The following is a 27,888-nucleotide window of genomic DNA, read 5'->3' on the forward strand; positions in this document are numbered from 1 at the left end:
TGAGTGCTCTGTTTTATAGAGAAATATTTATAGACTCCTTAATTGTCTCTGGAACAGAGTATATTTCCTTATTCATTTTAAGGAATTGTTGTAGCCAGTCCTCATTTCTGTAGCGCTCAGATGTTTCATAAAGAATGGGGGCCGTGCTCTATTAGCTGGTATGACAGCCACGTGAATCTAGGCCCTCCTCAGAGGACCTTGTAAGCTAAAAGGAACGTGAATGAGAAGGAGATTGATCTATATTATTTTCCAGTTAATTGCACATTTTTAATTATTTCCCTTTCCCTCTAAACTTGGAGCGTGCCTGCTGTGTCGTGTATAGTTACGGAAGGTGTTCAGATAGAGGAGGGCTCTGGGGGAGGATAGCTTGGCACCTTCTTGCACCACCGCAAAGAGGAAGTATTCAAAAAAGGATGACAGAGAAGAGGCTTGTGTGAGAAACAAAAAAGCCTGTATTCTTTGCTGGAGTGGCAGTAAGGAGACATAGAAGATAAATAGGACTGAAGCTGCGTTAAGCCCTGACAGTAAGGACAGAAAAGTCAAATTTGGTATAGTTTGTGATGGGAGTTCTCATACAGAAAGATGCGGTCAGAGCAGTGGGTAAAGAGACATGCTGAGCCAGGCCTCCTGTTTATCACTGGTTTGTACAGGCTGTCTCTGCACAAATAAACAGTACTTGGCCATGGCACAGGTCAGGTCTGCGCTTCAGCTGCTTGCACGCTCCTTGGCACGGTTTTGATCTCTGCCAGCCAGTGGTTTTCTGAAGAGCGCCCGAGCAGCGAGAGCAGGGCCAGGGACTATGCAGGAGGCAACGTGGATGAGGCCCCGTGACTCTAGGGAAAGGGAGTTCAGCCACACGCCACACCACTCACGCTCGTGGCCAGAGAACGGGTCCTGGGCATTTTATTGGCAAATACTGGCATATCCATGTCAGTGCCGCCCTGGCTGGGGCCTCTAAGGGCTTCTGCAACATAAACGTGAACTGATGATGATACCAATCATTTCAGTGGTTGTACTTTGTATGACATGAGGTCCTTTTGCATATAAAAAAACATTCAAATTCCTTGAAAGGAAGGAATAGAGTGTTAACTGAAATGAATAATAAAATAATCATTTGCTACACCTTTAGCATTTACCATGAGAGTAAATAAAAATGAAGGACAAGGGTAAAAATTTGACCGTGCAAAATATGTGCAAAATCTAGAAGCACAGTGTATAACTTTCAGGTAATCACTCTGCTTTCACATCTCCAGGACTCCATTGGAACGCCCTTAGAAATGCACTATCTATTCTAAGTACTGCAATAAAATTACTGTAACAAAACCCAAAATCCGGTTAATTGAATTAGCAGTGGAATTCAGTGCAATTATGTATAAATGACGAAAAATTTGGCAAAATCACAGCCATCCATTTTATACGTCTTTGCATTAAAAAATTAGCGTAATTTGAACAATAAAAGGAGTAACCCCAATTTCATACTAACTGTGTACAAGCGTTAAAGCAAGACCCCCTCCCCAGGATAAAACCTAAGAATGCGCAGTGACATTTGAACTTTACTTCTCTTCTCTTCTTTTGATAAAGCGCTATCAAGATCAGAGTGAAAATGAAAGGAGTTTTCCATTTTACCTTTTTTCCTCAACAAACCGTTAACACAAATATCAGGTCTACAATTAAGGTCAGGCTAGAAATGTTCCTGTCTTTTACCTTATTTCTGTGATACAAAACATCTTTTGTTTTCTCACAAAATATGAAATACTGATGCAGCTGAATATATACTATTCCTGTTCATGTCTGTCTTATTTGAATGGAATTTTATCGGGGCTCATTTTTGAAACAAGCACGTTATAACCAAAAGTTTATTGTAAACTGATGAGAGGATCAGAGCAATCGTGACGAAACACGCTTGTAATCTGCTAATTCTAGTACTGGTTTGTAGTGCCCCAAAACAGGAGTTTCCCAGGGCAGCAGGAGCTCAGGATCAGAAAATGGCCGTGGCTCCACTGCCTGCTTTGCTTGTGCCAGCCCCCTGGAAGGCAGGCAGGTAGGATACGGCTGCCCTGCTGAAGGAAGGGTCAGGATGGGGAGCGTGGTGTCCCTGGCAATCAGCAGTCACCAGCCCCTACCAGCAGAAATAAGCACCAGATTTCCTGGGTGTCCCAAGTCCCAGCTCTGCCCCTCCTCAGGGGCCTTCCCCTTCCAGTGGTGAGTAGGTAGCCCTCATGCCTAATCCTTGGGGCAAATGAGTTTCATCTTGACTTTATTGCTGAGAAATACTGAGTCAGGGCTGCACTTCTGATAATCTTGAGTAGATACAATGTGAACAATCCATCCACTGAGGACAGTGGAGTTACATGGGGTGATATTTTTGCTAGGAATGAGAAGAGAGAATGTTCTAACCTCTGATGGCAGCAGAAAATAACATAAGGACATTTTCTTATAATTGTGTCAGGTGGATTCTTCCTCAAGAAAATTATTCGGTTCTCCGTGACTTAAAAGAATCCACGTACACATTGAGAACAGCAAGTGCAAGAACATTGTGCTTTCACTTGACAGTTTGGGTTATGTTTACAAGCAAACGTGTAAATAGAAAAGATGATTTTTATTAATGGTGTTTCATCCCGCTGAACAGAATTATTCACAAACAATTTGCAGTGAACAATTAAAACTATTTCTAGGACTAGAAGAAAGGACAGAGAGTTAAGAAATAAAGTGGTTTTGCAAAAATACTCAACAGCACCGACTACCAGGGAGAAGTCAACGATGGTGTTAGACTTTCAAAGGACTGAAGACACAACCAAGCCTTGCTTCCAAGCCTTATAGTCATCACCTTTGCACCTCAAGGCATATGCTTAGATCAGTCCCCGGGGTCACTGTGGTGTCCGTGACAAATGCAGCACACCACAACGCACAGCTGAACAACTGGGAACAGATAGGAGACGTTCCTCCAAGAGAAGCCCCAGCAAGCCATGACTCAGGTAGCACCAGAGAGAGATAGGGAAATGGGGTTATGCCAGGCCTCTTGACTTTTCTAGGGTGATGTCAAAATATCAGTCAGCAGTAGGGCCCCAGTATGCATATTTCATGGTCCAAACTGTCTGCAGGTAGATGTACTTTTCCATAGCTGTATGGCCTAAGCCTGTGATACAAACAAAATATGGCGTATTTTAATGTGACTAAATTCACACCTGAACTAGAGAGCGCTGCACCGCTGTACAGGAGTGTAGTAAGGAAGTCCCCACTCTTGTGTTCAGAATTTCATTCCCATTCACACGCCATGTGAATGTACAGTGACGTGTACAGGCCTTGCCTACACCGTTGGGGCTGTACTTGCACCATTCAGTGGAGTACTCTGAGGATGACCACAAGTTACTAGAGACCCATGCCAGTAACTTTACTTGGCAGCTCCCCACTTTGAAGTTAAATACTTCCATTCATCCTTTATTATATAGCCATGTGTCATACGTATTGATGGAATTTTATTAGGCCAAATCTCATATTTGTTTGTCTTTGTGCAGAAGAGATTGGCTACGTTTTAATCTCACCTACTGCTGTGGGTGACTGGAGGGTCACTCTTCTTGCAGATTCCTGCTGTCTCTGGACTTCAGGGAGAAATTGTAAGAAATGGGAATTGGAGGGAACATGTCCTGTCAGCCTTGCAAGCCATGTTCTTGTGTGCAAGAACCAGAGGAAAAAGTAGGTGAAGAAATCCCAGAGAGGCCAGCCCTAACATGCAGGTTTTCAAGCAAATAAGGAAGAGCCTCGTTGGAAGTTCTTGCAAGGAGGCCTAAAGCTAGCCAGTGAGTCAGTTAAGGCTGCTCCTCCACATTTTGAGCACAAGCAGTTGGACACTAAGTACATTTCTCAGGTATTTCAAAGCCTTTATCATTGTCCAGGTCAGATACTCTGGGAGCAGCTTTCAAGCAGCATCCTCCATCAGAGAAGATGCCCAGCTGCGGCTGGGACACGCCATACTCTCCAGTGCCAGACCCTTGGTAAATAAACAGCACATATTTACAGTAGTAGGCACGTGCTTGCGCTTGCAAGTAAAAGCAAAATTTGATTCAGGTTTGTCTACACGTACATGATCTTGCCTCCATAATGACTAATAGTAATTTGTGCATTTCTGTGTTCATGTGTGGCTGTGAATGTGTGTGTATACGTTTATGTATGTAAATGCATATTTCTAGATATATGTACGATGCTTTGACCTAGGTGTGTTTTTGTAGCTTATCATTCTGCACAGTCCTTAACGTAATTAAGACAGGGAAAAAACACCTGCGAAAGATCTGATCAATTAATTAGGATATACTACTCTTAGGGAATACTGAGTCATTAAACTGTGACACGCTGATCCAGCATCAAATGTAAAAGCTTGGCCGAGCGTATGTACATCATCTGTCCTTCCAAGGTCTACTTTTATCAAATTACAAAGGAGTAACAGAGATACAGGTTGGCGATTGCTCTCAGCAGGATAACACCAACCACTAAGACAATGCACGAAGACTCAGTGGTGCCACTATCAGTATAGCAGCCCTTGCAAAAAACTATGAAGAGCAAATCTTTCCAGCAGTACTCTGGAAAACAGGCCAATAATGTCCTAACGTTTTAGCATCAATAAATGGGGATAGAAACATCTGAAGGGATAAGATTTGAAAACACTATTACCAGGAGAAAAAGTCAGAGAAATTAGAGACAACTGAAAATAAGTTTTTACTGTCAGTTGCAAGTCTAAACCATTGGTGATTCCCTCTGAATGCGAGGTGTTACCTCCAGTGCTCTTCCAGGAAAGGAGCAGAGTGGGTCTTGCAAAAATAGCTGCCAGAACTATCAAGGCTTTTATCAGCAACTGTCCCTTAAAATAAGCTTTAAGACTGTTTTTACTTCAGCAGTGACTGATCACCTTTGTCACCCAAGAAAGCTTGGAATGGACTGCCTTTTACTCTTTGACTCAGTGTAGGTGGGACAGCTCAGCTAATCCCAAGAGTGATCAATAATCTCCTTTCCAGGTTCTCCCCTGATTGTGCAGTGAGGCTAGATTGCGCATTATTTTCACAATCAGATTTTCAATTCATGCATCCTGAATTGAATATAATTATGCTGTAAGGAAACAGTGACTGGATTTATCACGCTAAAAATGATAGATCATTATGTGAATGGGCACTAATACTTCCTACAAATGAAATTTTGATTTAAAAAGATTTTTTTGAACATAGCATACTATTATTCCATAGCTGTTTGTTATTATGACTCTGCTTTGCACTGGAACTACCCTAGCTTCTTAGAAAGATCTTTCCACAGAATGTATGTTATTCTTTGCCCATGCCAGTGACATTTCTGGCTGTTACAATAAGCAACTCTCAGTTTCCTGAGACTACTGTCAGCAATATCATTTACTTCATTGGGAATGAGTCCAGTGACTGTGGGTCCAAAAACTACATTGGCAGACATCATTCTGTATCTAATAAAGGATCTCACCATAGCTAACCACAATTCTGTGGTTAGCATTTTTTAAAGTATCCTAACATAGCCAAACCCATTGATTCTAAGTAGAATTAGTAGAATAGAGAGTCACTAGCAGAGACATTCCTTTTTTCCCATGATGCAAATAACTACTGTAAAAATAGGCTTCCTATTTTGCTTCTTTTCTCAATTATGTTGCTTTATGATAGCTGCAGACAGCCATTTTTCTCAGATTATGTCGAATATAAGACAAACCTAAAAAAATCCCACCATTCAGATTAGATTTGCACATTGGTACAGAGACAGATTTCTGTACATATGGCATCAGGCAAGTGAAACAAGAAAAGATTATAAAACCTGTAGTAGTACTGACAGTTTCTAGTTTTCCCTGCAAAGCTGCTGTATATTGGATTCTCAACAGCAAAAGAAGATATATGAAGAAAATGTATTAAATTTCTGTGTAGCAAAAATATCAGCCAACAATTGTTCTGTGCTTTGTGAGACAAGCGCAGATATTTTTATTTCACATGTTTATTCCCTTTAATTTTTGCCTCTCTTCTATCCAAGTAGCTCTCATTTAACCTCTCTGGAGATTCAAAACAAAGCTCTGATTCATCTTACAAAAATACTTTAAGCTATATCCAAAAGTATGCTGTAATAGCACTCCAGCAAGAGTTTCCCTGGAGTCAGATATGGTCCCACAGATCTAGCGATACTGAACCAGCTGATTCTTCCCATAACTACTGCTTTCTGAGTAGTCCTATGGGTCTCCTTCCCTGTGTTTGTTGATTTTCCGTTTTTCAAGAGCTTACCCCAAACTCTGACCAGCTCTTGCTCAAAAACTTTTCCCAAACAGAAACACACCTTTGCATTGCATATTTTCCTGATGCTTCCCAAGTAACGCAGCTACTAGCAGAACATCTTGTTTGTATTCTCACCTGGATGGTAGCCCAAGGTGAACGTCTGGGGAAGCTGCTGAAGCTGTTAGACTTGACATCCTCCAGGAAGGTAGGTCAGCTGGGATCCCGTAGTCTGCATTCCAGAAATAAAACAATACTGAACTTGTTTATTGCTTTGGTCCCCCAGAACGAGCAGCTGGAGTGTATCACAGGGAGTCTCGCACTGGAAAGTACCAGCTTACCTATGCAGAAGCAAAAGCCGTCTGTGAGTACGAAGGAGGACATCTAGCCACCTATCAGCAGCTGGAGGCAGCAAGAAAAATAGGTTTGAAAAAAATCATAGCCATTTATATTTCATGTTGCTCATTGTGCTGCCAATCTTGTGTTTTCATGAATGGTTATGAATCCTGAGACTTATAAACTCCCTGGATTTTTGCCTAAGTTGCACGCAGTGTCTCCCTCCAGTAATAGAGCATGGCTGTGCTACCTACAGAGCTGTCGGGGATAACGTCGGCACGCAGTGCTCAGCACCCCTGAGCTCTGTGTGCAACACACTCAGTAACACAGAGCAGAGAGCTGTCTTCCTCAGCTGGGAAGCAACGGTACCTGCCCAGCCATGCTGCAGCAGGGACGCAGCGGGGGCCTGCAGGGCAGTGCATTTGTCCCCAGTGACCTTTCTTAGAAAATGAGAGTTGTTATTTTTCACCTAAGCAGCCACGGTGTTTTCATAACGTTTATTTGAGCCCTATTTGCTCTGAGAAAGAGTGGTTGGTGCGCTCGGAGAGAAAAGCCGATCTCAGTGAGGACACCATTGTATTTGTTTGATTCCTGTTGAGGAATGATTAATTCATTCAGAGCATTAGGAAAACAATGGAAAATATCCTCCACTCTAGAAATATGCAGGCTACACTGTTGAGTCACAAGCTGGCACTCAGCACCAGCACACATGTAAAAAGGGTACTTTTGTCTCTTCTGACTAGCTCGCAGTCCTGGCACGCCGCAAATATGTTCTAGTTTGTCTCGGTGAAACCATGGAATTGGTCTCTACCAGACAGTGAATAACAACAAACACATTCTTTGGCTATTGTTTCTAGGTTCTCAGCCACACAATGCATTAACAGGATCTTTTTGTTTTGTAAGGAAATACATAGTTTAGGTATTTAAATTTAAACTGTAAGTATTTTAAGGGCATACCTCATTTCCTTAGCTGTCTTCTGTATACAGTATTTTGTTCACCTTTCAGAACGTAATACTGCAAACTTTTACATGAGATATGATTTAAATATAATAATATGACTTTAAAAGGGAAACAAAGAACACAATTTATTCACTTACATAACTAATCCAATATATAATTTGATTACAAATGCTGGTACAGTATTTAAAACTCACCACCCTGGAGACTGTTAGTCCATCTGCATTTGTTTTGTGTTCTCAAATGACAAACTAATAATCATATTGTGGAGAATACAATACCTCCTGTGTTTCAAATCATCTACTCACAAGACTGTTTCCTCCCAGAAGTATAATTTCTACTAGACTGATTACATCTAAGTCATTGATCAGCTGGAGTGAGTCATTATTTATCCGAATAAGAAGCAAAGTTTCTTGCCTAGGATTAATTTATCACACTCATGCCTCATTTTCTCCCCATCTCAGGTTTCCACGTGTGTGCGGCTGGCTGGATGGCAAAGGGCAGAGTTGGTTATCCCATAGTAAAAGCTGGACCCAACTGTGGCTTTGGGAAGACTGGTATTGTTGATTACGGGTTTCGCCTCAACAGAAGCGAGAGATGGGATGCCTACTGCTACAATCCTAACGGTGTGTTTAAAAACCATTCTCCTTAGTTCTGAGAATGTGACTACGTGCTATGCTGTCTGGCTGTGCAAAAGCACCCAGACTCTCAGTGATAATCATTCTTTTGCTGGCCTTTTACGTTTTTCTCAGTTTGGAAACAAAAAATCTGTAGAATTCTTTTTTGTAGTTCTCAGTCTTCTAGTTGCAAACACTGCTGATAACAATTTGAAAATAGCCATGGGAGTTCAGAAAATAAAATCTAGAGAAGTTCTCCAGCTTGTTTTGGGTTAGGTAAAGTTCTAAAAAATGCTAAAAAATTAGAATTTGCTCAAATCCAACTTGGTAAATTTCCTTGTGTTCCTTTTACTAGCCTGACATTTGTGGAGGCAGTTTAGCTATAATTAAAATACTGCAAAGGTAGGTAGGTGTGTTTTTACTTATGTGGAAGACCTTAAAGGGCTGGCAGATGTTTCAGGAACTATAGTATCACCTTGCTGGTGAACTGCCACTATGGGGGCTCTACTGAAATCAAAGCATCATCTGAGGATCTGGCTTCTAAGGGTAGGTGGAACTGTTCAGATCATCCATATGAATTCTTATTAAAAGAGAGAGTCTGCAGGGTATGGTGTTAAATCTATACTGGGAAGTTTTTAATCATTTTATTCCTTTATTATCAACACAGTACTGGAAGAAAATAGGGCTATGCGTGCAGCTGCTCTATTACTGTTTAACAATTCTCTAATGCATATATGGAGATACAAACAAAAATAAGTGTTATGACACAAGAACTATTCTCCAGGTATTTTGCCTATAAAAACATTTAACGTTTACCCTTCTTCCTACTCACAGGACCTTCTTTCTCTTGCCTATGATAGAAAACTCTTGAAAATGAATGCTATGTCTGGGACTGAAAGATGCAAAGACCTAGCTCCTAGCAGACTGTGCGTGCGTGCATGCGTGCGTGTGTGTGTGTGAGTGTGTGTGTGTGTGTGCACGTGCGCACACGCGTGTGTAACTAGATAGAGAACAGCAGATCTCTGAAGCAGATCCAGAGAAGTCATTCAAACACCAGTGACAAGACCTCATGGACACGGGACATGTCTCTTCTCCTAGGGAGGGTGAAACAGGCTGTCTATGCCCTGTGCAACCGCACGTGGGCTGCTGCTGCTGCGTGAGCTAGTTGGCTGAGTCTAGCTGGAGTAGCCCCTCACGACACTGCAGGTGACTGAAACATTCACTTGGCCACTGTTACCTTGGTATCCTCCATTTAGCAGGGAAGATACAAAAAGTGGGCACCAACAAGAAAAGAGAAGCTTAACTTGGTGCTCTGCCTGACTTTCCTGCTACTTCAAGTGTACTACCCTGCATGGGAGAGCCAAAAAGTGGAGTTGTCCATGACGTCTGTACAGCTGTGCACATTTTGTTTGTGCTCACAGGGTTTGAGCTTGTTTATGTTAGCTGGGCAGTTGTTAATCAAATAGCTCTGCGGGGTGGAGGACTCTCACAGATGTTCAGCATACAAAGAAAATTGAAAGAGAGAGAGGGAGAGGGAGAGGGAGAGGGAGAGGGAGAGAGAGAGAGAGAGAGAGAGAGAGAGAGAGACTACTGCATGTATTGCCACATTTAAATGGTCAGCCCAACTTTCTCCTTTGTCAGCCCTCTCTTCTGGGATGAAAGGTGCAATTTGCAAATGCATTGGTTAGAGGACAAAAGGAAACCAGAACTGCCAACACTCGGAAGGTGCCTTGAGCCTCTCCCATTATAAGGATATGTATTCATGCTTGATGGCAGTCTGCTTCAAAGCCTGGCAGAGTTGTCTGTTTGCAGGTGGGAAACCAGTGGCCAGGAGAAGCAAAGTCGAATCGATTGAACTGAGCCTGAGCCTTTAGCATCTCAGAGATGCTAAAGATGTCAAGAGCAAATTGAGGAACTACTTGCACGTTTGAAATCACATCCATCCTAACTGTTCTGTGGTGCTGAAAAATACAGGACTTGTAGACAATAAGGTTATTCCCATTATCCAACTTAAGGCTTCTAACATATGTGCCCTGAATCACCCCAGTATCTACCTCTCCTTTAGGTCTGAACTTAGGGAACAAAGACAAGGTTAAAATCAGGCAAAGCGAGGCCCCCGTATCAATTAGTCCCACAGACAAGGTAAGGCTCAAATGGGCACAGAATCTAACGGGAACGTGGGCTTTTGGTTCTGGAGACCTTCCAGAGGGAGGGGAACAGCTGCAGCAAGAAAAGCAGTGCGGCAAAATAAATGTGGTCACTAACCTTTAGAGACTTTTTGGAGAAGACTCACTTCAGAGAAGTATTTGGAGAAAAAAGGATGAAAGTGAATGTGAGGGTGACTTACAAGAACAGCTGTAAAGCTTACAGTTTTACATAGTCACAAACCCCAAAAGCCTTTATATAGGGCACTTAGCTCTGGGCGAAAGTCCACTGAAGCCAATGAAACCTTTTCTTCTGAATTCAGTGAGTTTTGGATCATGCCTAATTTCCAAAGTATCTGCTCCCAAAAGCTAGCATTTCTTTGAATGCTGAGTGCTTAAATATATGAACAGTGCTATTTCACTGGGTGTTCCTATGTGATTTTCTACAAAAGATCTACTGGGTCAAACTGCACAAAGAATTATATCATAGGCATATCCAAAATGAATACTTGAACTCTGATGTTTTTATTTTTCTCATAGGAAAAGAGTGTGGTGGAGTCTTCACAGATTCAAAACATGTTTTTAAGTCACCAGGCTACCCAAATGAGTATGAAAATGAGCAAATTTGCTACTGGCATATTAGAGTAAAGTATGGACAACAGATTCATCTACAGTTTCTAGAGTTTGATGTTGAAGATGACACTGCTTGTATGGCTGATTTCTTGGAAGTCTACGATAGCTATGATGATATCAATGGCTTCGTGGGCAGGTAAAGTAATTCCAGCTTCAATAAGCAAATATTAAAATGGTTTAAAAAATGCTCAAGCATAATACTTAGGGAAAACGCTGTATTACTTTAGCCAATTAGCACTTCTCATATGCCCCAAATACTCATGGCAACGGTACCTAACATATCTCTCCAGGCAATTTTCTTAACTATTATTAACTCAGACCTGCAAAGCACTTCTGAAAATTATGCTTTGCCCTTTTCTGCTTTGCTAAAGTGCATGAAAAAGACCTGCAAGATTTTTTAGTCAGCTGCTTATTTTTAAATGAATCCTCTATTATTTTGCAGGAAGAACGAGCAATCTCAAATAATATTTTGTATTTGCTTTAATTGGAGGGATGGAGAAGAGGTGTTAAACTGTTAGCAAAAATGCATTTAATTCAACTTACTATTAGCCACAGAAGTCAAATATTTTCTAACAAAATCAGAACAGGTGTTATATATCTTCTTTTAACATTTAGTCTCCCTCTTCTTTGCTTAATTCTCACTTTCTTTTCTTTAATATCATCTTTTTGCTTATTCTTTAGCACTCAATTTTTTAGTATGAAGTATCTCAGTTTTCTGCTACAACAAATAAACTAGAAAAGGTGATAAAAACACTTCCCTATTCCTGCCACTTTTCGTCTCCTCTCTTCAAATCATGTGTAGCAAAGGAAGGATATATTCCATTTGTTTCTCCCTTAGTGATCATTTTTAATATTTTTCTTGATGGAGTTCCTGCTTTCTCAGTCTTGGACTATTACTCCTTGCCTTAATGCTGTGTAAAATAGCTCCTTTTCTTGTTTTACAACATTTACTTCCTTCTTATATTGAAAATTCTGTTTTCTGCAGCTTTCCCTCCCCTAAATCTTGAGAAATGAGAAAAATCCTTGAGTGAATTGCTTTAACATATAGAGAATTACATAGACTGAACACCTACAACCAATTTAACCCCATGAGCCACAGCTCTCTCAAAGGAGAGGACAGCCGGAGAGTCACCATTGTCAGTATAGGTCCCTGCGTAACAGGGATATAGCATATTTGCTGTGTCATTCAGTCATAACCATTTATAATTTTTTTTCAGGTTCTGTGGAGATGAGTTGCCAGATGATATCATTAGCACAGGTAATATTATTTGCGCTTTTTATGGTAAAAAATCAGCCCAAATCATCTCTTCTCCCTACTTTCTAATTCATGGCCCACATGTCATAAGCTGCTATTCAAAACTGCCAGTGTACTCTTTCATCAACACAGTTACTTTTTAATACGTGTAAAAGAAAAAAAAGTCTAGTTAGAAAAATAATCAGGAAAGGATCTACTCACCAAGTTTTCCTGTTTTCAGAGCAAGGATTGCAAGGACATCGCCAAAGCTGGTTATAGAAACATTTTGTATGTATGTATAAATAGCAGACCAAGGTCTGATTCCATGTAAATGAAAGCCATTTTTACCTCTCTTTGCTCAAGTATTGCAAAGTTGCAGTACCACAGAAGTCGGTGCGGGATAATCACACAGGGAAGTAGCCGTACTCCCCAGAGAAACATGTATAGTCTGTGCAGGTGCTCATGTTACCACACTTCAGTGTCTCCAGTACCTAAACTTGCAGAATTAACAATGCCATCAGTTTTACCATCTACGGATGGATTATCTCAGGGATGAATTGATAGTGCTGCGGATGCAAATGGGCCTCGTATAAGTGGAAGCGCATATCATACTGTGCTGCACTAGCTCACACAGTGTACCTTCGTTCCTACGTTACACCAGGCTATGATCTCGGAGCCTAATTGTGTATGTGTTATATTGTTAGTGTTTTCTTCCTCACCTGGAGGACCCCTGATTAATCAAGGATAGACTGTTACTCGTTAATCCAACATAGACTGTTGTTGAGAGGTTCCTAAATGTGCCACAGTGCCAGAGTCACTGCCCTGAATGCAAATACAGCACAATCTCAAGCAGAGGTGCATAATCACTGGCATCAGAGGAATAACTTTTTGGATTAGGCAGCATTTTAATCATCTGAAAACTATGAGCGCTGCCATTTGTTTCCAAATAATTCTATTTTCAGTCTCTTTAGTCTCTAGTAATAAAATCATCCTAAAATAATTCTAAAGATGTGGAACTGAAAATAAAGCAGTTTTCCCCTCCTTAAATGTTTAAAAGAGCCAGGGAAAAATAAATTACAATTGAGAGAGATCATTACCATGAGCAAAAAGAAGAAAATAAAGCAAAATTAACAGGAATGAGAATGTGCATGGTGAAAGAAATAGAATGTAAACAGAACAGTATAAAGGAAAACGTGCTTCTCAGGCCAGATTATGCCACCCTTTTTCATAATGAACAATGTATCATTCCGTACACAGTTTGTTAGATTAGTCCATGCAAATAAAGAGCTGAAAAATACTTGCTGCACTCTCATGGTTAAGACATGGAAAATGGGATTCTACCCGGCTCCAGTGCCAATACAAAATACTCCAAACATTTCCTGTTTGACTTCGGACAAATCCTGAGCTAAAGCTAATCTAAGCTTTGACTTCTGCTTTGCTTTCTATACCAGTGCTCATAGACCACAGGTCTAAGCAGCGGAAAGAGAAGAGAAAAGCTGAATTGTCCCGTACCTGCTCTCCCAGTTTACACTGGCCGGGCAGAGATGAAAGATGATAGTCATGAGAGAGTGATATAGCAACCTCACCCCTGTGTCACTTAATGCTGCTTGAGGCTCCATGCCCTACTTCACACGTCCAAATGTTTTCTCTTCTTAAATTGAGGTGACTGCCTAAGTCGAGCAAGTCCAGCATGAGCCTAGTTTTCCACAGGGCTGAAAGGGCTAATACTCAGCTCAGAGGTAGGCAGACCAGGTGGACTGCGCTGAAGACCTGTGTTTCAGATTCCCCAGGATGCCTCATCCATGCCGCAGCGTAGACTCCCTCCCGGAAACCCAGGTGCCTGAGGGAAGCAGGAGAGCAGTATAAAAAGAACTGAAATACCACATTTTTTTGCCACCCAAAAATGTAATCTTTGTTTTTCTTTTTCTGGTCCTAGGAAATGTTATGACCTTGAAGTTTTTGACAGATGCCTCAGTGACAGCTGGTGGTTTTCAGATTAGATATGTTACTATGGACATGCCTTCAAAATCAGGTGACGGAAAGAATACAACTTCCCAAGGAAAAACAAACTTCTTATCTGGAAAATTTGGTATTATGTGAGCAGATTAGCAAGGTATAATCCTTAAGAAACATGTTTTAGAACCCAGTTCAAATATCTGTTTCTTCAGATAAGACAGAGACATACAGTCATTTTCTTCGTATCTTTTTGACTTTTTTTTTTTTTTTGCCTTATATGAGTTTTTTAAATAAAGTAGATTAGGAAATAAATTATAAAAGGTACTTACATGAATAATGGAAGATTATTTTTACGTTACAAGGACTGTATAAAACCAAAGAATTCATCATTACCAAAGATTTTTAAATTATTTTTCTATATGAACTGTTCCTTTCCCTCATTTCTTGCAGCACTTGAACAAATATTTTGTATGACAAATGTTTCAATTTTAAAAAAAATTTAATTTGCTATTCTCTCCTTATTTTTCTTGATTTCTACATATTTATTTTTGATTCTTGCTTTGTTTCTTCCTGTTCTCTACACTAGTTTTTTTTAAAATTAACTTTTAAAATTTAACCCTCAACTCAAAAGGCCGTTTGAGTAAACTCCTTTTTAAGAAACATAAATTCGTCTTGTGGGTGGCCTAACATAACAGGTAATTGTCCGAAGTCAGAAGATTATAAAACCGCATGAAAAGCACAGAATCAATTATATTATCATCATGATTTTGTTGTAAGATAAACTAAAAACTGCTCAATGAATTTCGTCAGGGTTTCCTCATCCAGAGAAGAGATGCTCAAGCATTTAACATCTCTGATTTCACTTACTAAAGAATCAAATGAAAGACTATGTAATGATAAGAAAACTGGTGAGATGAAGCATCAAGAGAAATTGTTTACTGACTGCCAGCACATCTGTTTATAAGTTACTGTCAAGATGCTATATGTTGTTTACACAGGTTTTAAGACTGTACTATTTTGAACTGATAAACATAAATCATTCTCCATATGTTTTTAACTTCAGTTTAAATTCCTCAGTCTGAAGTGTCATTAAAGCTACCTCTGTTTTAATCTTGTCTAGAGTTTCCAGTGAATGCTTTTTTATTTTTGTGAGAACTTTTCAGGTTTTTTATCATTTTTCTTCATTTAAAAAAGTAAGTTTCGAGAGCTTTTGGTTTTTTTTCATACATACTGAAAATTTTCCTGATCCCACACCAGCTGAAATCTAATGCCCACTGAGCATCTTCCTGTGAATTCTTTTGGTCTGGCACTTTTTTAATTCCCCAGAAAGAGTTTTGTACAAGAGGAGAATAATCTTAAGCTAATCAGTCCTGTCTTTGCTTTACAACGTTCTGATTCTCAGTACTTTAAATTGATTTCAGCTTTGAGCTTTTGTTTTAATTTCACTTGGAATATGATTTTGGTTTCTAGTTTAAACAACAGTGTAGACAGCACATGGCTGGATCAGCGCACACACAAACACAAATTCACTAGCATAGGTAGTGTGATAGGGCAGACCCAGCTCTTTCCTAGCTGCTGAGTAAATGGTGTACGTAGTCAGTCACGACACCCTGCCACTCATTCTTTTAATAAGACACCATATTCTGTTGTAAAGAAACTGCAATTTTAGTTTGGTTTAGTTTGATATTCTGCCAATAACCTAATGGTGTTTAATATCTGCTGGTTTGAGAATTCCCTCACGTTATACTTATCTATGAAGATGCCTGCTTGTTTTGCAGTCTTGTTTCCATATTCTTGATACTTGCCTAGAAACAGTGTATCTGACATCTCTTCAAAATTTGCACTCTTGTAGCTGAAGAATGACCACTCGGTCCAGGCCTTCCCTGACCTCCTATTTAATTTCCTTGTTAGTTCAAGGAAACGTATTTTATTTTCTGCTTTTGCAGTAGCCAACTTTGTGCTTCTCTATGGGAGTAGCCCTGAGGCTTGGCTCAAGGCCCGCTTTCGCTGGGTAGCCTGACTCAGCTGGTGCTCACAAGGGAACGCCTTAGCTATTTGCTGAGTTTTAGACCGTGACTGAGGCCACACTTACCTGCTCTGTATCTGGCTTTGATCTTCCATCTCTGTTTGTGGGAAAGTCATTTGATTACGGTTGGGTCTTTCCTACAAGGCAGCCTGCCAGGGGATATTCAGGCAGGCAGACAGGGCTCACACAAGGTTTGCCTGCTCAAAGGCAAATACGGCTATAAGCGCTGGGTTTCAGGAAGGCCTCGCTTTCATGCTGTTCCCAGGACTAGCTGACCCAGGTGCAATATGAATATGATTACATTGTTGCCAGTAAGTGTCACTGTATTTTTTTTTTTTGCAGACAAGTAAATAATATGTATTTTTAAATAAATGAAATGTGTCTTCTGGGGAAATTCAGGTCTTTGGTATATATGAAAAGTGACTGTTGTATACGCTCCACTCTGGTTATCTACACTTACCCTTGACTATACCGACATTCCTGTATCATTCTTTTCTTCTTCTCAAATACACACCAAAATACAATTTCAAAATTGCATAACAGTGGGGAAAGGATGAATTAAGGATCCTGCTAGCAGAAGTTCTTGACATTTTTCACAATTTTGACACATAAAAGGACCAATGGTAGTGACATAAAAATGGGGAAAACACGGAAAATCTGACATCTGGAATCTCCTTAAAGGGGGCCAAATACTATGGGCAAAATGATAAATATCTTTAAAGATTCCCAGTTGTGTTAGAGAACAATGTCACAGCTAGAACTGCAGCTACTCTCTCTTTCATTTCAAATGCTCTATTCTTGCTTCATCTTAATGCCAGGACACAAAGTGCATATTACTATGTTCAATGGCATCAAGCTGCGCCTAAAATCAACCGGTATCTTTTAATCCTGCCACCTGGTGGACTGAAAAAAAGCTATTCACATGTTCCTGTGAATGCATTTCTCTAAGATCCGCAGAAGTATTTAGCAACAAGAAGCAAAAGGTCCGCAGAGGTCTGTTACCGTCGCATTTACGGCCTGGGGTTCTTCTGGACCAAGAAGCAACAGGTCTTAAATTGTTACGGAGCAGAAGCAAAAACCGTACAGGAAACATCCACGTGTCTAGCAAACCCTCCTGGGACAGTCAGGGGCGCGACAGCATTGTACGAGTTAATTTAGGGAGCATCTACTCCCTGTAAGTGCATGCGAAGCCAGTACAAAGCCCTGCAGGTGGTCGAGGAAGACTCAGCAGTTACTCTAACTGGTTTTATCCCTGAGAAACAGGGTTTCTCTGCCTTTCAAATTTGCTGCCGCTGAACTTGAGCTATTTCCTATTACACCCGCAAACGCTCTTGACGTAAATGCCGCCACACGCCCTCACCCCGAAGCGAGGGTCCGCGCGTTTGCCAAACCCTCCTCCGCCGTGCAAGCCTCCCGCTTCCCTGGGGGCCCCTTTTTGGGGCTGCTTTTAACGCTGCCCTTGCTCAGGGCAACGCCAGCAGCCTCAAACCCGAAGATTTCTGAGCCCGGTGCCTCACGGGGGGGGAGACACCCCGGAGACTGATCAAGCACCCGGAGCCTCAGCCACGGGGACCGCGCTGACCGCGGGCGGAAAAACACCACCTTCCCCCCCCGGGGGGGGGGGGGGACTTTACAACGCCGGTGAAAACGTGCCCGAGCGCTTTGTGCCGAATTAGCTTTTTCCCGCTTTCTGGGCCGCCGGAGCGTGCTGCAGCTGCGGGGCGAGGTCGGCCTGGTGGAGAAAAGCGCGGAGTCGGGCAAGGCTCGGACTGCGCTTGAGCACCCTGAGGAGCACCTCGGGCTGAGAGAGGCAGGAATGGGGTTATCAGAGGAGAACCGCGCAGCAAAGCAGCCGCGGCAGCGGCAGCAGCAGCAACGACCGTTGGGGCCAGGCCCCCCTCCCCCTTCCCCTGCCCTTCCCTCTGGCCCCGCCTCCCACCCCCGCCGCGACCAATCGGCGGCGGAGGCGGGGCCTGGCGGAAGGGGCGGGGCCAGGAAGGCGCGGGAAGCGATCCATCGCTCCGCGCTCCGCTACGCGGAAGGGGGAGAAACACGTGGTGCGGCGGGCTAGCGAGCGGGCGAGCGGGCGGCGTTCGATGTCCTCCGGCTCGGCCGCGAGCCCCGCCTCCCCGCGCTCCCATTGGCTGCGGCCGGCGCAGCCCGGGTCCGCGCGGCGCCGCGTTCCGCGCGGCGCCATCTTGGCCCGGGAGACGGCGCGGGGCGCGCGGCGGCTGCGGCAGCGGGTTGCCCCCCCTTCCCCTTCCTCCTCCTCCTCCCGCCCCTCCCCGCCGCCATGAGCGCGCCCGCCGCCGGCCCCAGCCTGCTGCCCCTGCTGGAGACCCTGGAGGACCCGGCCGCCCCGCCGGGGGACCTGACCGACGCGCACCTCACCGTCGCCAAGTGAGTGCGGCCCGCCGAGGGGGGGGGGGGAGGCCGCACCACACCGCGCTGCCTGAGGGGACGGACGGACGGGCGGCGGCGGCGGCCGGCAGGCAGGCAGGCAGGCAGGCCGCGTGGGGCGGGACGGGGCGGGACGGGGGCTCGGCCGGCCCGGCCGCCCGCTCCTTGTGGACACCGGGGAGGCGGGTGAGCGCCCGGCGGGGAGCAGAAACTTTTTCCGACCAGAAAAAAACTGTTCAGTTTTGTGATCAGAAGTGAGAGGCTTTTTTTTTTTTCCCCCTCTCCCAGTTTTTGAATGATCCAAGTTTCTCTTAATTGTTGGAGGGGGGGGGTCCACCTTTTTTGGACTGATCATATTTTCTCTTAATTATTGGGATTTTTTCCCCCCGGTTTTGGAATGATCGTATCTTTTCCTAATTGCTTCCCCCCCCCCCAACCCCAAAGGTACCTGTTAGCCCTCAGCTCCCGTTTATACCAGGGTCCCTCACATCTGTTCGCATGTGCACAGGCATTATTGTCACTTGCCGCGAGTATCTTCCTTGCAAGAGTCCCTTCCACCTTTCTAGTAACTTCTTAATGCTGAGGTATCAGCGATACTGCTCCCAGGCCGAGAGCTTACCGGTTTCTGGTAAGACCTGACCGGAACTAACATCCTAACTTATCATAAACTTGTTTCTTGCAACGTGAAACTGATTGTTAACATTTTATAGGGAAACGGTAGCACTCCTATGTGGATATTCTTCAGTTATGGGGGAAGTTATCGCTGTTAAGTTGTGAAGTAGAATCTTTCTACTATCAGGGACCTGCATTCAGTTTTTCTGAGTAACGTGCTTTTAGCTTGTTACATTACTGTGCAAAGTTTATCTAACTTTAAGTAGTCACAGGAAGTCTGCCCATTAACTTGTAATATTTTTATCAAAGATACAAACCCTTAATGTCTTTTATGTTCCATACACAAAACAGGTCATTAGTCATTTCACTTTTTCTAATATATTGGGATAAATGTGCTTTAAAAATACTGTTTTACCATAATGTCAGATTAATTATGTGGTGGTTGGTGGCTTTGCTCTTTTCCTTATAACTTTTTTTTAAAATTTTTTAAAGGAAAAAACTATACCCACCATTTTTAGACCAGTTAATGGATTATGTATAAGAAGAAATTTATGTGAACTATAATACCCCATTTAATAATTGTGAGTATTGTTTATTTTCCTCTCTGCTCCTTGAAGTCGCTTGACTGGTGAGGAGGGCAAAGAATTCACGGCAGAAGTCAGAAGACACTTTTCTCGACTTTGCAAAGTGTTGAAGGTACATCTCTTCCGTTAAATTTTCTGCGGTTTATTTTAATGAACAAACCAAAGGTATGTTTGGGTGGTTGAGATACCTGGCCAGTCTAAGACTTGAATTTGAATTCCTGTAATACTAATTTGAGCTAGTGACATGATGGTAAGGGCTTGTTGGCAAATTCTTTCCTTCACATAATAGAAATTATTATAGAGAAATAAATTTGAGAGTCTTGGATGTGTTCATGCTATGTTGTGCAGTCAAGTCTAATTTTCCAGAAAAGATGCAGCCTGTTCTACCTGTCCTTAGAAACACTTTGGAGAACTGGAGTATGCAGTAAATCTCAAGGGTAAAGACTGTTGTTCTAGCCACCTTTTTTTTTTCCCCTCTCTCCTGTTGTAGATATTTAATAACAATTGGAGAGTCAGATAGTAGTACATGCACAAGAAAAGTAGTAAAGAATTTCTGATGTTTAGCACGTGCTTTACTAAAGATGTCTGAAGAGATGTCTTGAACCCCAAATTCTTTCAGTAATTTGGAGTGCCTGTGTAGATAGGAGGGCTTTACTATATTGGTGTATTTTCCATCAGGCATTCCGTTTTGACAGTTCTCTTCATCGAGCAAAAGTCTTGGAATTAAGACAGTTAAAGCTTTATAGCTACTTCTGTGACTTGAGACTTTAATAATTTATTTTTTCAGGCACATATTTCTAGTGAAAACTCGGAGCTAAGTAATGCAGCATTACAGGCCTTAGGATTTTGTGTTTTTAATTCAAAGATTACATCTGAATTATCTGGTAAGTAAATGAGAACTTTTACGTGTTTGGTGATTGAAAAAGTATAGCAGAGCTCGCTCTTTATTTCTTTGTTACCGTATGCTTTTATTTTGACCCAAGTTTACAGTTCCCAAGTGGTACAGTAGTTTTGTCTGTAGTATAAGCAGTGTGATTGGTTCCCTAATTTCATTTTGTGCAAGAAATTGTGATGTATTTCCATGCTGCTGTACTAATACTGTTGTACTAATTTCCAGTTTCAGTAAACACTTTGGTAGCAGTTATGACCTGCAATTTGTTTTTGTAGAATTATTAATGAAAAACGATGCCAAAATAGAAAAAGAATGAAAGATACTTTTGATCTGTGGAATGCAGGGAGCTGCAGTAGTGTTTCTGAGGGATTTTTATCCCTTTATGATTCCAGGTTATCACATTGGTGCAATCTCTTAAATATTATGCTGGTAAAGGCCTTTAAATTAAACTAACATTAAGTAGTCTTAAAAATTTATGGCCTAAATAACTAGAAAACGCTAAACCCTTCTAACAAGTTTTGCTGCTGAGAACTCGAGGGTATGCATCAAAGGTAAAAACTTGGATTCTGTTACTAGAGGAGAGCTAATGTTGTCTGATCCTCGGAAGGTGCCTGTTACATGTTCCAGTGGTCAGGCATATCCATTTGACATAACATGATCAAAAGCTACTCTGTGTCCCATGACCTGCGATCTTTGTGTGTGCACCCTTAGCTTTAGTGTGTGGCAGATCAGCAGGCTGTGGAGTGGTGAAAGATGGTTAAGCTAAGATTGCCTTTGGTGGGCACACAAAGAAAGGTAGTGTAATTCAGCTGCTGCCTGGTACCGTGATGGTACCCAAGCCTATAGTGACTGATAAGAATAACAGCAACAGATGACATACTGTCGTCCGTTTCTCCCTCCGCCCCATCTTTCTGGCAAGTGCTAAATGGTCTTTGACACGTGCACTGGAATGATCTTTAGTAGAGGAAAACTTGACCTCAGGCAAGACTGAATATCATCCTGTGCATGGATGTGCAGGCAGGATTTTGTTCACCGTTTAAAGGGACACTGCCATTCTTTTTATTGAAACTGATTTCTTTGCCTTGATTTCTCTACTCCCGTTTCCCAAAGAATTGTGTCCTGCTTTCTCTTAGGCAAACTTCCTGATTTCCTGTGGAAATGAGGCATCTATAATGTCTGTGTAGTCTCTTTTCTTCTCTCCCATAACTGTTTTTAACCAGTTGGTCAGTTGCAGTCAATTTGGCTAGAGAAGGTGAGGTTTCAGAGATAAGTAAATCCTGAAAGTAGGTGGACAGGGCATGGGGCAAAAACTGTACGAAACTGAGGAAGGGGTTATAGGTGAGCTTACGCTTCTGAGATGCTGACATCACTTACCCAGGAAACCCAGATTCTTACAAAATCAGGCTTTATTAATTCTGAATTTCAAAAAAATAGATGATTTCCCTGTCCCCCTTTCAGGTTGCATGTAAGCCCTTTGTTTATCCTGCTCTTTTTGTGTACAAAGCTTGTTGTTACCTCGGTTCCAACTTTACTGCCTTGTTTTATAATAAAACCTCTTGTAGTCCTTAAAATGAATTATCTGTGTCAGTATAGCAGTAAAATGGACTGGACAAAGTGCTGCTGAATTCACTTGAGATCCAGAAAGAAGTTGCAAATAGTTACAAAAGAAGTTGCAAATAATTAAAGAAATATTTATTTTTTATTTTTAGTTAAGATTATCTTTCAGTTTTATGGTTTTCTGGCTTCTTATGATGATACTATAGATATGTACATAATATTAATGTAGTATATCAATACTTTTGCGCATTTTTGCTAATTATTTTGAGAGGAATTTACAGAAATTGCTGAAGAATAACGTTTAAGGCATTAAATTGTAACCTTTGGAATTTTTAGTTGCATGGAACTCCTTGCTTTTGTATTTGTTAGCTGAGCAAAATTACCTGGAAGTTGATTAGAATTGCACAAACAGAATTTGAGTGCTATGCGTTCTGCTTTCAGCAACAGAAATACAAGAGTTGCTTTCAACAGTGAACAGCATTGCTGTAAAGACTTCAGACAAAAACACTCGCACTCGAGCACTTTGGGTGATCTCTAAGCAGACGTTTCCTTCTGAAATTGTTGGAAAGGAGGTAAGTCTTAGCTTCTCTCCCCCTACCCCCCCCACCCCACCCCTTCCTGGTTTCCTGAGGAAGTGAGGCTTAATGCAGTTTCTTGGTCACTCTCCACCCAATCGCTTTTGAGTCTGAAGGCCATTTTCCGTCAAATTTGGCAGGCAAGTTAGAGGGCTCAGTTATGTTAAGTTCTTGGAAAATTGCTAAGCATGGATAGATGCAGAGAGAAGAGTCCACAAATTATTGTTCTGCTTGAGGGAGGAGCTGCAGTGTGAGCTTAGCAGTTGTATTGGACCCCAGTGAGGCTGCATAGGAGAGAAGCATTATGGATGATCTAGTTTTCTCAGATTCGTAATCTTAACTGGGCCCAGGCTAATCCAATCATTGGGCATAGTCATGGGAAACCAGATTTCAGAATTGCTGCTGCTTGTGGAAATACTTGTATTCAGTTCAGTGCTTGCTGTGATGTTGTTTCCTCAGGTGTCCAGCATCATTTCTACCCTGGAAACGATACTTACTAAAGGAGATGTACATTCTATGGTTGTTGAATACGAAGCACTGAATGTTGTTATACGGTACGTGTGCTGCAGTGCTAAATGTTTAAAATAAATGCTTAGTTTTTGGGGGGGGAAACTTGAAACAAAATCTTAGTGGCATTAAATGTTCTGATGGTAAATATTTTGAATGATCTTTGAATTGTTAAATACATTAGATTATTTTCTGTAATGTTTTTTATTACAGTCAGTGCAATAAAGTGAAATTGTGTGAACTGCTATTCCTATTTCTGTCCTTTTCCCAGACTCCTGAACCACTTCAATCTGCAAAGTATTCCATTAGTGATCATATGACATAATTGATTCTGACGGAGAAGGTAGTCAGCATTCAGATAAACTTGAATTGCTTTAATTTTAATGGTTTATTAGGAACACTAAATTATTTCCAAAGCCTCACTTACTCTTCGCAAGTCATGTTCTTTTCATGTTCTAGCTTTCTTTTTCAACGTGAAGCTGGCTGAGAAATTCTCAGCTGTGATATGGAAGGATTGACAATTAAAAATGTCTTCTCATTGGTGCTTTGCAAGTTTATCACTACAGTGTTCTTCATAACATTGAGAGCACTGTTTAATTCCAAAGCCGTTTTAGACTAATACTGAAAAGCATGCCCTTCTGGTCAGCACTGCCAGAATAGTTGAAATAATAGATTTTATCTTTATTTGGAATTAATTTGATTTTTATGGTAAATGTGTTTAAGCTTAAATCTTTGTTACTTAAGTCTTCTCAGGGGGAAAAACTTCCTGAACTGCATGCATCTGGCTTGAACAGCAAATACGTTTTTAAGATAAATAAAATAGTTACCTCTGTTTTAATGCATCAGATTTCTGTAGCAGAGAAATTGAGTATTACTCTTTTCCATTTGCTTAGTATTTAGCCACTTTTGGCATCTGGATAATTATACTCTTTAGTATCTCTTTTTGCAAATCTGATGCGTAGTACAGAACTACTTCTAAAAGTTACCCGTTTTATTAACAGTTTCATATACTTCTATAGGATCACAAAAAAGATTCAGTACTCTCCAGAGCAAGAGTTGTACTTGAAAATAGTGTACTTTAAACAGATGCTGGGTCTCAGGTTGAGTGACACCGTTGATAAGAGGATGCTGTGGTTCAGAAGTCCCTTAGGCTGATGACAAGTTCAACAGAAAAATATTGTCTTAAGCAGTGTTTGTCCTTCAACCGGTACCCCAAAGATGCAAAACTTTTACTTGAAAAGAAATTGTTGAGGGGCAGCAATTTTCCTTAATATGGTAAGCCCTTTATTAGCTGTAACAATAGGGATTTGATATGTCTGTGCGACAGAGAACGCCTGGAAAACTCTTTCTAGAGACAAATTTGAGGAGATGCCAGGTGCTCCCGGTTCTGAAAGACTCATCAGCTGCAGTGTGGGATTGTATAAACGTACTGAATTTGTCATACTGTGCTCACGCAACTAAGCACTAGAGGAAGGATGAAATAAGGATACTTGACTAATCTGGTTTGGGTGTGTGCAAACCTGCTTCTGGATTTGAGTTGTCTTTCCAAAGCAAGCATATATTGTTTTCAGCACACATAGCCTCTTGGACCTGATTTGGTCCGTGTGAAATACGTAAGGAATGGCTAATTTGCAAAGTGTAGTTGTTCATTAATGACGAAGAAGTGACTGTATATTTCTTTCAGGCTCTCAGTTATTGTGCTAAATTTGTTTAAAAAGCTGTGATAGAATAGGAAGGACAACTATAAATGTCAATTTGTTGCTCTGCTCTTGGAGAGGGATATCTGATTTACTGTGTTTTTTTGATTTCAGCTTGATGGAGCAGACTCCAGCCCAAATGGGAGAAGAGGCTGTGAGGTGGGCAAAACTGATCATTCCTCTGGTCGTCCATTCAGCTCATAAGGTGCAGTTACGAGGTGCCACTGCATTGGAGATGGGCATGCCGCTGCTGCTTCAGAAACAGCAGGAGGTAGCGGCTGTCACTGAGCACCTAATGACCACAGTAAGTGGAAATGTCACACCTTCTCTCTGTTCTGAAGGCATCAACGCTGGTTATTAGGTTTTTTTTGTTTTTTTAATAGTCTAGTAAAGAGACCTAGGTAGCTTTTTGCTGTCACTGTGCAAGAACAGCAACTACATGATGACAGCAGTTTTGACAGAAAAAGTGAACGTAACGGCAATGTAGTTAAAGGACCGCTGTAAAAAATTAAGTTTCTGATGTGAATCATTGATCAGGATAATAACCTACCTTTTTAAAATTACCTTCAACCACCTGTCCTAATAGCCTTAACTCGGACGTAGCATCGTTAAACTTTATTTATTGCCTCTTAAAATTAATTTAGCTTACCAAGCTAGAATTATAGCAAAAATTAGGGAGGAAGTGATCCATTTTATCTATTCCAGCTTCCTACTCAAAGAAGGGCTAGTTCGATCAGGTTGCGCAGGGCCTTGTCCAGTTGGGGTTGGAACATCTTAAAGGATGGAAATCTTACAGCCTCTCTGGGCAGCCTGTTCCAGTGCTTAACCACTTTCATTATTTACAAAAATTTTTCATTTTCCTTTTGTCCAAGTGGAGTTTGCCTTGTTGAAACTTGTGACCGTTTCTTCTAGTCCTTTCCTTGGATGCTTTCTGGGAAGCGTCTGACTTCTTCCTTAAAACTCTGCTGTAGGTAGTGGAAGACTGCAGTTATATTCCCCTCCTTTAGCTCCCTCTAGGCCTTTGAATTTTGTGAGGTTCCTGTCAGCCCATTTCTCAGGCTTGTTGAGGTCCCTCTGAATGGCAGCCCTGCCCTCCAGTGCATCAACCAGTATTTCCCCTGCCCAGCTTGGTGTCAATGACAAAATTGCTGGGGGTGCCTTCCATCCCATCGTCCAGGTCATTGATGGTGTTAAATCGTATCAGCCTCAGCGCTGACCTCTGATGAATGTCACACACAACTGGGCTCTGAACTGCTGACCACTGGTGTTTGAGCTTGGCAGTCCAGACACACGCCTTGTAATCTGCCTGACTAGTTTGTATCTCCCCATTCGGCTACAGGGACACTAGAGGACACTGTCAAAAATTTGCCAGAGTTGAGCGAAGAACATCTGCTGTGCTCCCTGGGTCTGCAGAGCCAGTCTCACTTCCTCATAGCAGTCAGTCAGATTGCAAAAGCAGCATTTGCCCATGGTAAAACTGTGCTGGCTGTTTGTAGGGTCCTTCTTGTTAGTTCATGTGCCTGAAAATGGCTTCCATGGGAACTTGCTCCGTAATTTTTCCAGGCACTGAAGCTGGGTTGGTTAGTATGTAATTCCCTATTGTGGGAGGGTTTTTTTGGAGGGGGGGAGGGGTTGGGTTTTTTTTGGAGGTTGGCATAACATTTGTCTCTTTTTTTTTTTTCCTGCTGTTATTGGGGACTTCTCCTAATTGCTGTGACCTCTCAGAAGTGTTAGTGTGGCTTTATGGTGTCATCAGCCTTCTCCCTGAGCACCTTTGGATGCATCCTGTACAGTTTGATGGACTTTTATATGCAGTTTACTTAAGTGGTCTTCAGCTCAGTTCTTCACCACAGGTCTTACCTTTGTGCCCAGTAGCAAAGGTTATGGGAGAGAGATGTGGAAGGCCTGAGAGCAGACCTAACCAGTTAAGGTGGAGGCGAGGAAGGCGTTGAGTAGTACCTCGGCATTTTCCATGTCCATCAAAAGGTTCCCCATCCTAGTCAACGACAGCCCTGTGTTTTCCTTGGTGGTCCTCCTGTTGCCAGTGTACCTGTAGAAGCCGTTTGTGTTCCCTTTTAACATCCAGCACTACTAGCTTCCCCCTAAGAAAATAATCAAACATTAGCCCAATTTGACTGGCTGTCAAATGCTGCATGGTACGGAACTATATCTTTCTGATCTGGAAATAACGTAGTGAATTCCAGGTTGTTGTGTCTTTCCAAGAGTCATAAATACTTGTATTTATGATTTTTGGTTACGTGGTTTTTAGAGTATTCTGAGTATATTCCTTGCCAAAAATACTTTTCTTTTCATTTGCAGAAATTAATTTCAGAACTTCAAAAATTGTTCTCTACAAAAAATGAGACTTATGTGTTGAAATTATGGCCGCTATTTGTGAAACTACTTGGAAAGGTGAGTAGAAAAGCAGTAAGTTTACTTCCCTGAAGGTTCATGATTGTAGATTTTGACAACATAAATATCTTAACTCTGTGAACATCTTTATCTTCAGACTCTGCATCGTAGTGGAAGTTTTATTAACTCATTGCTGCAGCTGGAGGAACTTGGATTTCGTAGTGGCTCACCAGTGGTAAAGAAAATAGCCTTCATTGCATGGAAGAGTCTAATAGATAACTTTGCTCTAAATCCAGGTAGATTTAAAAACAAAAAGCTAACACCTGAACTGTTTTGTCTATCATCACATTACCTAAATGGAAGAGAATATATTTTTTGCTCATTCTGATAGTGATCATCTGTATATGTATAAGTAAAACTGAAACATGCTTATATATGTGTGTGTGGTTTTTTTTTTTTAATCAGAACTTATTTTATTTGATCAGTTCTATCTTCATTTTACTGCTAGGAGAAATGATTAAAATTAACAGAACTTTGTTTTATAACAG

General features: G+C 41.6%; 2 protein-coding genes and 1 long non-coding RNA gene across 4 annotated transcripts in view; 2 read left to right on the forward strand and 1 right to left on the reverse strand.

Moving 5' to 3' along the window:
- The window catches only part of TNFAIP6 (TNF alpha induced protein 6), a 33,211-nt gene extending 17,958 nt beyond the window's left edge, over nucleotides 1–15,253 (forward strand). Inside the window, exons 4-8 of the mRNA XM_009666498.2 lie at nucleotides 6,547–6,684; nucleotides 8,019–8,180; nucleotides 10,856–11,084; nucleotides 12,166–12,206; nucleotides 14,119–15,253. Coding sequence (XP_009664793.2) covers nucleotides 6,547–6,684; nucleotides 8,019–8,180; nucleotides 10,856–11,084; nucleotides 12,166–12,206; nucleotides 14,119–14,282 — 734 coding nt within the window. The 3' untranslated portion in view covers nucleotides 14,283–15,253. The remainder of the gene's footprint in view (nucleotides 1–6,546; nucleotides 6,685–8,018; nucleotides 8,181–10,855; nucleotides 11,085–12,165; nucleotides 12,207–14,118) is intronic.
- On the reverse strand, nucleotides 3,002–19,075 carry LOC138067680 (uncharacterized). The gene is made up of 4 exons (XR_011142012.1): nucleotides 19,013–19,075; nucleotides 6,602–6,662; nucleotides 6,399–6,492; nucleotides 3,002–3,136 (listed from the first exon to the last, which is right to left on the reverse strand). It is a non-coding gene; the product is annotated as an uncharacterized lncRNA (long non-coding RNA).
- Nucleotides 18,317–27,888, forward strand: part of RIF1 (replication timing regulatory factor 1) — a 36,480-nt gene continuing 26,908 nt past the window's right edge. For both annotated transcript variants that reach the window (XM_068949373.1, XM_068949374.1), the window contains exons 1-8: nucleotides 18,317–18,564; nucleotides 19,794–19,872; nucleotides 20,548–20,644; nucleotides 22,651–22,781; nucleotides 23,244–23,338; nucleotides 25,103–25,292; nucleotides 27,308–27,400; nucleotides 27,498–27,636. In XM_068949373.1, coding sequence (XP_068805474.1) covers nucleotides 18,458–18,564; nucleotides 19,794–19,872; nucleotides 20,548–20,644; nucleotides 22,651–22,781; nucleotides 23,244–23,338; nucleotides 25,103–25,292; nucleotides 27,308–27,400; nucleotides 27,498–27,636 — 931 coding nt within the window. In that variant the 5' untranslated portion in view covers nucleotides 18,317–18,457. The remainder of the gene's footprint in view (nucleotides 18,565–19,793; nucleotides 19,873–20,547; nucleotides 20,645–22,650; nucleotides 22,782–23,243; nucleotides 23,339–25,102; nucleotides 25,293–27,307; nucleotides 27,401–27,497; nucleotides 27,637–27,888) is intronic.

The sequence above is a fragment of the Struthio camelus genome, chromosome 6, assembly GCF_040807025.1.
Source record: "Struthio camelus isolate bStrCam1 chromosome 6, bStrCam1.hap1, whole genome shotgun sequence".
NCBI lineage: Eukaryota > Metazoa > Chordata > Aves > Struthioniformes > Struthionidae > Struthio > Struthio camelus.